The sequence below is a fragment of the Dendrobates tinctorius genome, unplaced genomic scaffold (genome assembly GCF_039654945.1).
Source record: "Dendrobates tinctorius isolate UK_male_01 unplaced genomic scaffold, ASM3965494v1 ptg000003l, whole genome shotgun sequence".
NCBI lineage: Eukaryota > Metazoa > Chordata > Amphibia > Anura > Dendrobatidae > Dendrobates > Dendrobates tinctorius.
Window position 1 is genome coordinate 9014953 of NW_027361671.1, and position 12685 is coordinate 9027637.

At 40.9% G+C, this 12685-nt stretch overlaps 1 protein-coding gene across 1 annotated transcript in view; it reads right to left on the reverse strand.

The window, feature by feature from the left end:
* Positions 1 to 4603: 4603 nt before the first annotated feature.
* EDIL3 (EGF like repeats and discoidin domains 3) overlaps positions 4604 to 12685 on the reverse strand; it is a 1247867-nt gene continuing 1239785 nt past the window's right edge. Inside the window, exon 10 of the mRNA XM_073583835.1 lies at positions 4604 to 7817. Coding sequence (XP_073439936.1) covers positions 7668 to 7817 — 150 coding nt within the window. The 3' untranslated portion in view covers positions 4604 to 7667. The remainder of the gene's footprint in view (positions 7818 to 12685) is intronic.

Consider the following 12685-nt stretch of genomic DNA (forward strand, 5'->3'; position numbering starts at 1 on the left):
GTTGTCTTTGGCACAGGTACTCCCCCTGCCCAGCCTGGTTCCAGCAAGCCTGCTCTTTCCGGATAGTGTCAATGTCACTTTGCCACCAATACCTTGTCCTGCCGTGTTGCGGTCGGGTTAGCCGAGTCTATAGTGCCTGCAGTTTATGGGCTTCCTATGTGGGCTGCAGGATCTGGCAACAAAGGCTGGTTCCGTAGTGCCAATAGGACAAGCACCCCCTGTAGGACTGTGGGTTTTGGTAACTGCGGCCGGCTCATGGCCTTGCAACTTTGTTTTTCATGGGTACCTTCTGCTACCCATCTGGGTTCCAGTACCGTCAGTTGGTTCTCGGCAGTGCCTTTGGCTTAGGTGCCTCCTTCTCAGTATCCGAGTTCCAGCAACGTTTGCTGGTCCTTGGTAGTGCTTTCTAGCACAGGTACCTCCTGCTTAGTAACCAGGTTCCAGCACAGTCAGCTGGTCCTCGGTAGTTCCATTGGCTCTTGTTCCCTCCGCTGCCCCTCCGGGTTCCAGCACCATCAGCTGGTTCTCGGCAGTGTCTTTGGCATGGGTACTCCCTCCTGCCCAGCCTGGTTCCAGCACGCCTGCTGTTTCCGGGTAGTGTCTATGTCACTTTGCCACCAATACGTTGTCCTGTCGTGTTGCGGTCGGGTTAGCTGAATCTATGGTGCCTGCAGTTTATGGGCTTCCTATGTGGGCTGCGGGATCTGGCAACAAAGGCTGGTTCTGTAGTGCCATTAGGACAAGCACCCCCTGTAGGACTGTGGGTTTCGGTAACTGCGGCCAGCTCATGGCCTTGCAACTTTGTTTTTCATGGGTACCTTCTGCTACCCATCCGGGTTCCAGTACCGTCAGCTGGTTCTCGGCAGTGCCTTTTGATTAGGTGCCTCCTTCTCGGTATCCGAGTTCCAGCAATGTCTGCTGGTCTTTGGTAGTGCTTTCTAGCACAGGTACCTCCTGCTTAGTAACCAGGTTCCAGCACCGTCAGCTGGTCCTCAGTAGTGCCATTGGCTCTTGTTCCTTCTGCTGCCCCTCCGGGTTCCAGCACCGTCAGCTGGTCCTCGGTAGTGTCATTGGCTCTTGTTCCTTCTGCTACCCATGCGGGTTCCAGTACCGTCAGCTGGTTCTCGGCAGATCCTCAGCCTTCTTGTACTATCTGCTACATTTCCAAGTTCAAGCTTTTGGAAATGGTTTTTGGTTATCACTCTGGATCTCCCTGATGACGACCCTGAAGATGACGACCCTGAAGGCCACCCCGAAGAAGACGACGACCATGAAAACGATAACCCTGAAGACGACGACCTGGAAGACCACCCCGAAGAATACCAAAAAGATGACCCTGAAGAAGATGACCAAGAGAACATGAAGACAACCACCAAGATACAGAACAACAAGAGACAGAAGACCAAGAAGCAGAAGAACAAAAAGCAGAAGAACAAAAAGCAGAAGAACATTAAGCATAAGACTAAAAATCAGAGCAAAAATATTATCTAAATTATAAGCAGAGGAAGACTAAGCAGTGTATGGGGGTGCCCCTGGAAAATGCCTGCTGCTGCAGGCCAAACTGAACACGGACAAATCCTGTTGTAAATCTTTTGTGACAGGCAGAACGGAAGGTGTAATCTTCAAACTTTTATAGATAACAACTACAGGAATGACTGTCACAAATAAGAATATGATGAGGAAGAAGAATAGGAAGAAGATGAAGAAGCAGAATATGAAGAAGAATAATAGTTGAATAAAAAGAATATGAAGAATGTAAAAAAAAGAATAACAGGAAGAAGGTGAAGAAGAAGAAGATGAATAAGGTGAAGAAGAAATTGATGAAAAAGATGCTGCTGCTGCTGCTGAGGATCATGAAGGAGAAAGTGTGGGAGAAGTAAAAAAGAAGGTGAAGAGCATGGAAGTAGTGAAACATACATATCTGGCAAAATATAAAAAAGGTTAACATAGTCAATATCTTTGTAACTCCGAACGTCTTTAAAAAAAAAAATATTCCTGCTATTCCATTTGATTGGGCTAAACCTCTATGCCTTTAATGTCTCCTCCACCTCCCCCAATACATTCTACATTATTGTTAGTTGTTTTTCTTCATGTAGAATTAACCTACAAGGAAAGAAAGAGTTTTTTTTAATTCCGATATTTCTGTCCCATTGACTTGCATTGGTTTCCGGTATCGGAATCAGCGATATCCGATACTTTTTGGGTATCGGTCTGATCCAATCCGATCCAATATTTCACGATATCGGATGGTATCGCTCAACACTAGTAATAATACAACACTATGTTCATGTCCACACAAAGGTCCATGCATGATTCTATGATTGGACTAACCATATAACCCATATCTATAAGTCTGATGCTGATCAGTTATAAAATCTCACTTAAATATTACTTTTTTGGATTCTAATAAAATCATAGAATCATAGAATCGTAGAGTTGGAAGGGATCTCCTTGGCCATCTGGTCCAACCCCCTGCTCAAAGCAGGATTCGCTAAATCATCCTAGACAGATGTCTATCCAGCCTCTGTTTGAAGACTTCTATTGAAGGAGAACTCACCACCTCCCATGGCAGCCTGTTCCACTCATTGATCACTCTAACTGTCAAAAAGTTTTTTCTAATATCTAATCTGTGTCTCCTTCCATTCAGTTTTATCCCATTGCTTCTAGTCTTTCCTTGTGCAAATGAGAATAAAGATGATCCTTCTACAATGTGACAGCCCTTGAGATATTTGCAGACAGCTATTAAGTCTCCTCTCAGTCTTCTCTTCTGCAAGCTAAACATTCCCAAATCCTGCAACCTTTCCTCATATGACAGGGCTTGCAGACCGTTCACCATACTGGTCGCTCTTTTCTGAACATGCTCCAGGTTGTTGATGTCTATTTTAAAATGTGGTGCCCAAAACTGGACACAGTATTCCAGATGAGGTCTGACCAAAGAGGAGTAGAGGGCAATAATGACTTCAAGTGATGCCCACTGCTCCAGTTTATTTATATCTTTTTGAATCCTCTCTCTCTTCTCTAGTATTAGCTATCCCTCCTAGCTTTGTGTCATCAGCAAAATTAATCAGTTTACCCTCAATTCCTTCATCTAAATCGTTGGTAAAGATGTTGAACAATACAGGGCCCAGGATAGAGCCCTGTGGTACCCCACTTGAGACATTCTTCCAACTGGATGTGCAGCCATTTCCGACCACTCTTTGGGTACAATCACTAAGCCAGTTATGAATCCACCTAACAGTTGCCTTGTCCATTCCATACTTAGCCATTTTTTCAATAAGGATTGTGTGAGATACTTTGTCAAATGCTTTGCTGAAGTCAAGATATACTATATCTACAGCATTTCCCTGATCCACACAATCAGTGATTCTGTCATAGAAGGAAATTAAGTTAGTCAGACATGACTTATTAGTTACAAACCCATGCTGACTCTGTTTAATCACTTCATTCTTATCCAGGTACTGACATACATGTTGTTTAATAATTTGTTCAAAGATCTTTCCTGGTATAGAAGTCAGACTCACCGGCCTATAGTTGCCTGCGTCCACCTTCTTCCCCTTTTTGAAGATAGGAACATTTGCTCTTCTGCAGTCTTCTGGGACTTCTCCTGTTCTCCAAGAATTTTCAAAGATTATGGAGAGGGGTTCAAAAATTTCTTCTGCTATCTCCTTCAGTACTCTGGGGTGTAATTCATCTTGACCTTGAGACTTAAATTCATTTAGGTTAGCTAAGTGTTTCCTCACTATCTTTCTGTTTTAGCATCTTTGACTTTTCTTTCACTATTGACATATCCCTAAAATCCTTTATTATTCCTTTTGATGTCTCTTGCAAGCCTCAATTCATTGTCAGCTTTAGAAAATCTGATTTGTGCCCTGCAATTTCTGCAGACAGCATTATATTCTTCTTTAGATATGCCGCCCTCTTTCAAATTTATTTCCATTTCTTTCTTCCTTTTTAGCATGTGCTTAAGTTCTGTGTTCATCCATCCTGGTTTCCTTAAATGCTTCCTATTCTTCCCTCTTTTCAGAATGGTTAACAATTGTGCTTTGAGAATTTAATTTTTCAAGATTTCCCATCCTTCCTGGACATTTTTGTCCTTAAGGATATCCAGCCATTGGATCCCTCCAATTCTCTTTCTGAATCCCTTAAAATCTGCCTTTCTGAAATCTAACCTTGACGTCTGAGTCTTCACAGGTCTTCCTCCTCTAGTTATCCAAAATTCTAAAATAGCATGGTCACTACCTCCTAGGGTCCCAGCCACTTTTACCTCCTCAACCATTTCCTCCCTGTTCATAAGGATTAGATCCAAGGTAGCAGTTCCCCTTGTTTTCTCCCCTACCTTTTGGAAGATAAAGTTGTCAGTAAGAGAGGATAAGAATTTCCTTGACCTGTTAGTTTGTTTCTATGTTTGTTTAATGGGTTTAATTCGACATAATGTACATCAGAGCTCAAAATGTCTACCAGAAGGCAACCTCATTTGGACTTCATTCTAGAACCCATCACTTTACATTAGGGCCTTTCATTCAAAGGTTGGACAACCCTTTAAATGTTTTTTTTACCCATGATTTGAATATGTTAAATGAACAATAAAACCACAGAAACCATATAAAATGGCCTACATTTTTTAAAAGTTTATTTTAGGCTTGAAGACTAGACAATGTCATACTGATTTTACATCAACCTACATGATTTTAATATTTACAAAAACATTTCAGTATTACACAGTTTGAAAAGTTGCAAAGGTTACTGTGTTTGATATTTTATACTTAGTGAGATCCCTAACCATCACTTTATTTTTTTTGTACGTTGTACGGTATCCTTTTGTCTTCAAAGCTGAATTAATTGTATGAAAAGAGAAAGTCAACATAAAACTGTAACTAGGTTTTGCAACAAGCCCTTTGGGTGAATGACTATAACATATTTTGGAGACTAAATGCAAAACAAGACAGAGCGCTAAATAAATAAATCTCTGACATTTTAGATAAACTGTGTCCTGTGGTTCTGAATTACTGTAGATCTTTAGAAAATTTCACTATTAAAAGGGGGTTTAACGCAAAAAATATAAAATGGATGTTTTCTTCCAGAAACAACACCATTCTTGATCATTCATTCACATGAATGTAGCCGAGATGCAATATCACACATATTTCATTGACTGCATTATCACTGTTTCTGGAAGATATCATACATTTTCCAATTTCCATAGAATCTCTTAAGTCCCATCATTTGTTGTTTTTCCATAACATTAAGCATAAGCTGATGCTTTCTAAAAATGCAAGAGGAATTCTCCCAAAAATATTTTTCTTTTTTTCATTTGTGTAAATAATTCATATACAAAAACCTCTCAACCTTTGAAATCTCTTACAGTAAAACTGTAATAATTAACCAATGAGACAAAAAAAACCTCCTTTATGCCATTCCTGCATAGATGCGTTCATATTTTTGTTTGATACACTGAATCGGCAGAAACATTGTTGAAGGTAGATGCAAAAATGGAAAGGAAGCACAACCACATGGTGTGAAATGGGAAAATGAAGGTAAGCGTGTTACTTAAACATTGCAGTACTCAATCATGTATAATAAATGGGAAAAAAATCATAATAATTCTGAGCAAACATTATATCGTAAAGTGCAAAGTGTGGGAGGTGTATTTCAATAACTAATTTACAACCAAGGGTCGTTGTTATGTTTGACTTTCTCTTTAATATTGTTCACCAAGGTTGAATACAACATCATACACAATTTACATTTTTTGAAGGACATTACACAGACTGACAGGACATTGACATCTAGTGGAATTAGATATGTAGCACAATTAAAACTAAAATTGTAAAAATGTGAATCACTTGACCTTAATAGTGATCAGAGATAAGCTTAAGAGATCAGTTCAGAAATATTAAAATCCCCCTGTTTCTCAGTCTGGTGAAACCAGAGAGAAATACTGAATGGAAATATTGGTCTAAGCCTCTTATGTCTGAATTATTTTATAGCTATCTACTTTTATTATCATAATATTTAGTAATACTATTATTTATATTATTAGATTTATTCCTTTTTTTTGTCTACTCTCTAATTTTTACTAATCTGTAAGTCTTCCTCCGGATCCTTGATAACTCAGACCTGCCACTTTGGAGACATAACTTCTAGTTTTCAATCCAAAATCTGCAACGGGGCTCCTACCATTTATAATACTGGCATCTTCTTATGAAGCCTCGTCAGGCTCGTGTGGCATCTCTTGTTGCAACCAGTATTTCCTTCTGGCATGGTCAAAGTAATGACTTTTTTGGAATTTTTTTTGTAAATATAGTATCAATTTTAGGTCTGACGTAACATATAGTAAATTATTTCTAGTGGAACCGAAAATGGGGTTGCATACACCTAACCTAAATTGGTCAATAACCGAAGTAACCAGAACAAGTTTAGCAGATACCACCACATTATCACACTCTTTATCAACTGGTGTTACCAACGGAAAAACAATATTTTTCTTCTACACAAACACATATGTAGGTCCACAATTGGAAAAAAGAATTCAGGTTGTATGTCATCAATACAATACATTTGCTTTCCATTTTATCTTATGTAGAAAGACTATGTTCAACAAATTGTAACCTAGAAGAGACGCCTATCGACATATGAAATGCATTATGTGTACAAGCCTATCGGTTTCATCATCTCCTTCCATGCTACTGTATGCTCCTAAAATAATTCCGATTAAACTAAATATATTTATGTATATTAATATATATATATATATACTGTATCCATATACAATTCTGCTTACTATGTAAAACTTTTTTAGTACTGTTCTTATGCTTTAAAAAAAAAAAAAAAAGAGCTTGCAAAGAAATATAATGCCTAGGGCAAATTCAGAAGAGATTTGCTAGTATAATATTCTTGGACGTCAGTGCATTCTATGTAATAAACTAAAAAGGAATGAGATATTGATATTTTGTTCCGTTTATGACATGCAGAAAAGAAACCCCTGCCTTTGCAACACATTTAGTATTCAGGTCATCGAGGAAGAAAATGTTTTCAACACAAGTAATAACATGCCTCAAGAACATGCACAATAGGAATGAAATTAAGAGGAAACTATGTTATTGAAGCTTGGTAATTTCACAGGTGTAAATCAAATGGATTTCTAAAATCTGAGATGTAAATATTAATATTTCGATAGGCACAAGGGAAGCAATTAGGATAATGCAGTCATCCCAGAGACGTCTTATTGCTACTCTGCAGCATCGGGTTTAAAGGTGTAAAGTTGATATGAAAAAAAAAAAAAATTTCTGTCGGCGATTTCTTTATTTGGGGCAAAAACTCCCTAATAATTGCATTTTCTTTTGTTCATAAAAATCTAGACACGCAAAAGGTAACGAATGAATAAAATGATGCTGCCTCTCTTCCTAACGTATTTCAACCAGTGTGAACAACGTAGAAGAAAATGAAAACATTTCAATACAAAGGGACGGCATTTGAAGGATATTTACCGGTGGGATCATTTTAAGGGCAGGCACAGACTACCTTGCAAAAACAGTTACCAGCCTACCAAAAAGTGAGCACTTGTTCAAATGAAAATCCATTCATTTTTATTCTTTTAGGTTTTGCACAGTTTTTGAAATATTCAAATGATGATTTCTTTGCGTTGAATAGTCAGATGATGAAAGCTGTCAGTCCTCTTCAGTGCAACCTAGTAGCTCGGCTCTTAATGTGATTCGGCCGTACCATGACCACGGTAGGATCCTTATAAATCTTGCATAGATCGGTGGGTCAATAACGTTCTTTCTGTGTGTGTCATTGTCAAAATTTCCCTGAAAGACCTGGAAATAAATAATAATAAAAAAATATATATCAATAAAAGATACTATATATCTTGAGTTATGAACGATAATATTGCAAAATAGGCTAAGGACAGATGAACGTAACGATTTAGTTGGGACTGGCCAACCAGCTAATGAATATTTAAGAGGTTTTCTCATCTTCTACAAGAGAAAATAACTTTCTAAGCCTTTTGATTGCTTGGAGGAGATATGATCCTGATTGACAGTTTGACCCAGAGGCATCATCATACTTCTGGCCAAACTTTGCACTCTCCGATGCGGCTATATGAGGCCGCCTTGCCTCTCCACACTGGAGAAGATCATCTGCACTGCAGCAGGCTGGTATTGGCACTGCCAGTGCGCAATAACGTTCTATCCAGCTTAACAGCAACGCTCACAAGCTCTATTGCTTGCATGTTCTGCTTTTGCAGCTAGACTGCAGTGATGACCAGTAACCTTTGCAATAAGCAGCAAACCATTAAATTAAAAAATCCACCCATTCTTAAGAACCAAGAGGATATTTAATAACAGGAAAATTGAAAAATTGCCTTTTTTTGTAATTTCATACATTAATGAACATGAAAATAACCCTTTAAGTGTTTGATTATAGTTTATTATATCCTTTGTCCTAGAAAATATGGATTAACTCTCCTGAATATAAGCTGCTGTTAATGGTATCCGGCAATGTTTTATTTCCCTACCCTTATTAATGGAACCCATCATGTCCAGAAATTAATTTTACCTGCAGATTGCCTGCGGGTAAATAGCATGAAAATCACATAAGGCTATATTCTATTTTTTTTGCAGCCAAAATCTGCTCTCTTGGCATTAAAAAGAGAAAATGCTTCTTTACTGAAGAAGCAGCAACAGGGAAAAAAATTGCTTCTATACTTCCTGTAGCTGATCCCATTCAGTCATTGGAGAAAGTATGAAGTTATCACAGTCACTACGCACTATGCTTTCTTCCTGGTTCTCTGACAGCCTGCTCTGCACACATGCGCTCACAGTGCAGTGAGCGGTGACTTCACTGCCAGGCTGACTGCAAATGAGTGGTTAAAGCGAAGTTAATTTTCGTCCTGAAGTCGCTGGGGCCATCTAACATTATTTTAGTGCTATTCACTTACAAATTAATCATATTTATAGGTTTGACAAAATAAATAAAATATTGCCAAAATATTAGGCACGGGAAGGAGTTAATAATAGGCTAAGCTGTATTATAGACACAGCAAAAATAGCTGGAGTACTTCCTTTATGCTTAGACATTCAGGCATCAGGTACATTCACACTGGGGAAGGCTTTTGATATTAAATTGTACAATTATGCTGGAATTATGTACATTAAATTGATTAGTTTGTTCTTTGGGTGAAAATGGCCTTAGAATACAGGATTTTCAACATACAATACAGTGTTCATTCCTGGGACATGGTGTTAGGATTGGCGGAATGCACCAAATAAAAAATTTTAATAAGGTGCGTTCGCAACCCAGGGTCCACCGTGTGGAGATGGAGAAACCGCAAATAACGGTAAATAGGAGCTGTGCAAGAGACCCCCGCACCCCAACGCCCGTTTCGCCCTCTTGCTTCTTCCGGGGGCGTCAAGCAAGGAGCAAGAGGGCGAAACGCGTGTCGGGGCACGGGGGTCTCTTGCATGGCTCCTATTTACCGTTATATTGCAGTGAAGGTAATTAAGCTTTATACCTATACTGTACTTTATATTCTATACTGTGAAACAACTGCTTCTATCTTTATATATATTTTTTCAGTGTTTCCTGCTTGGATTATTGTTATATAATATCCTGTGGGTAAAATTATTGCATGTATGGAGACTATATTATAGACCTTGTTGATTTGCATCATGGAGTTAATTATTTTAATTGTTAACTTTGTATAATGATATTTGTAATTGATATTTGGAAGCGTTTTTTTTGTTTATGCCTCCTGTAGTATTTAAATGATGATATACTGTATATTGAATATATATTGATCAATTGGATTATGAAATCTGGGACTGTGCAATTTTCCCCTAGGGGTATATTATGTTTAAAATGACATGTGGTCTTTTTTAATTCTTTTTTCATGAAATAAAAATATTGAGATTTTATCACAGAATATTTATTGGTTCGCTTCATTTTTCTGGGATATTAGTTACATCTTATTTCCCTGTTGGTGTGTTCACTTAATCTAATAGTATGGGCGTCACTAAGAGGCTGTAAGGCCTCTTTCACACATCAGGTTTTCGCCGTCAGGCGCGATCCGGCGCTTTTGACAGAAACCGGATCCGGTGAAATGCAATGCCGGATCCGGTTTCCCCCCCATTGACTTGCATTTGCGCTGGATCGCGCCGGATGGCCATGCGTTTCATCCGGTTTTCGCCGGATCCGGCAATGTGTCGCGATCCGGCGTCTGGAAAAAACGGCTACTGTAACGTTTTTTGTCTCCGGCGAAAAAGCCGGACACGCCGGATCCGGCGCGTCCGGCTTTTTCACACAATGAAAGCCTATGAGCGCCACAATGCGCCGGATCCGGTTTTTTGGTCTGAGCATGCTCAGTAGCTCTGCCCACAGGAGATATATAAAAGCAAGACAATGGGACCCTCAGCCACACCCAACATGCCACCCAAGCCAAGAACCAGGAGCAGGAGAAGGCAGCAGACATCTGCAGCAGCAGCAGCACCATCAGCACCACCCCAAATGGAGCAGCAAATGGAACATGCTGAGGAGGGGAGTCCAGCAGCAGATGAGAGACGGTAATTATCAAATCCCCCATTCCTCCAAACTAGGGCCATGGAATATCAAGATATTCATTGGCCCTTTGTTTCTCTTTATTCAACAGCCGCCAAAGAGATGCAGCAGCAGCAGCAGAAATGGCATCACTGGCAGCAGCAACAGCAGCAGCAATACCCACAGCCATGGAGTCTGGCCATCAACAGGACAGCACATCTTCTTCTGGGAGCCCTCCCTCGCATCGTCAGCGTTTGACGGTAAGTTTTTATTTCCAAAATCCATCATCTCTGTAATATATGTCTATTCATTGCCTTTTATTTCAAAACAGGAATCACAAGATGAAGAGGAGCTCCCAGAAGAAGAAGGAAGGGGTGGACAGACACCTGGAGTGGGCTTACAATTGGTAAGTTTTTTGCATCAAACACAGAAACACAACATCACACTACACACAACACATAGAAAACAATGTTCTGCAGACCACACACAGCAAACAAATGCCTACATCCAAAGACATAAAATTTTTTGTTTTCTTCTCTAGTCTTCCCAATCTGGTGCTCGGCCAAGAGGTCCTCGCAGTGCCTCCCAGGGTCGTCGGCGACAGCAACGCGGCGGTCACCAGCGTGTAAGTATAAATATTTTTGCTTTGTTTTTTTGCACTTTTTATTTCATTTCTTTTGTGGAGGCTAATGTTATTTTTGTCTTTTTCTTTAACAGCCTTCACAGCGTGCTCCCGACTCTGACGGTGAGGATGGAGGACTCGATGTGGACCACCTCATCGATCTCGTCAGACAAAGGGAGCCGCTCTGGAATATGGCTGACTGCCGCCACGCTGACCTTATCGTTACCCGACGACTCTGGGAGGAAATCTGTTCGCTCCTTGTGGGCCGCTGGGAGGACCTCGATGTTCGGGCCCAGATTAAAGAGCGTAAGTATATACAGTACCGGTTGCTTGATGTAAACCAGTGTTTCCCGAACTCCAGTCCTCGTGGTCCCCACGGATCATGTGTTCAGGATATCTATTTACTATGGAAATCCTGAAAACATGACCCCTGGGGACCATGAGGACTGGAGTTTGTGAAACACTGATGTTGTATACTAACCACTCCTTTCTCATTTCAGGGAACAGAATTGTGAATCGGTGGCGGTCTGTGAGGGATCGTTTCAAGAAGGAGTTCAATAAAGAGATGCGGGCCACGAGTGGATCTGGAGGATGCAGGAGCAAGTACAAGTACGCACAAGCCCTGTCGTTCCTCCGGGAAACAATGCTCACCAGAAGGTAAATATTACACACCACATGTGAAAAAAAATGTTAGATGTAACTTTTTTTTTTCAGCCAGGGCCATACCATGTCAGTATTTTAATTGTTTTTTTTTCTCTTTATTCCACAGCACGGTGAGCAGCACTCGGGAGCCTGCACAATTGGACCCTTCTGAGGCGATCCCTAAGGAGACCGGCACCGAGGGACACTTCGACCGCCCCGGTACATCTGCACCTTCCCAGCCTTCCCACACATTCGACCCATCTGTCCCATCCACCAGCACAGGAGCATCGTGGCCGCCTACATTACATGAAGCTGCTGGTGAGGAGATCGCTTTCCCTTTACCCCACCCTTCTGCCCCTGCCACCTCTAGTACACCTGCGGGTACTGGGCGGCAGCGGCAGAGGGGTCAGGAAAAGAGTTATGCGCAAGAGTTCTTGCATCTGAATGCATCTTTCCAGAACTGTCTAAAAGTCTTGTCAGAGCAAATCTCCGCAGGCTTTCAGCAGATCAACTCCAGCATTCTGGAGGTGAAGACACTTCTGCAAACCATGCATTCAGAAGCAAGATCTTCGCCAAACCACACCTTTTTCAGGTCTGTTGTGGAGCGCATGGCAGATGCATGTAATGCATTCGTGCCACGGTGCTCTACAGCAGGTTACCTCCCAACCTCCACCTCCCACCACTGTAGTTCCTCCACCTGCACCCCCTCCAGCCACTTTCCATCCTCCCCCTCCTATTACATCTGCACCCCCTCCAGCCACTTTCCATCCTCCCCCTCCTATTACATCTGCACCCCCTCCAGCCACTTTCCATCCTCCCCCTCCTATTACATCTGCACCCCCTCCAGCCACTTTCCATCCTCCCCCTCCTATTACATACCAGCAA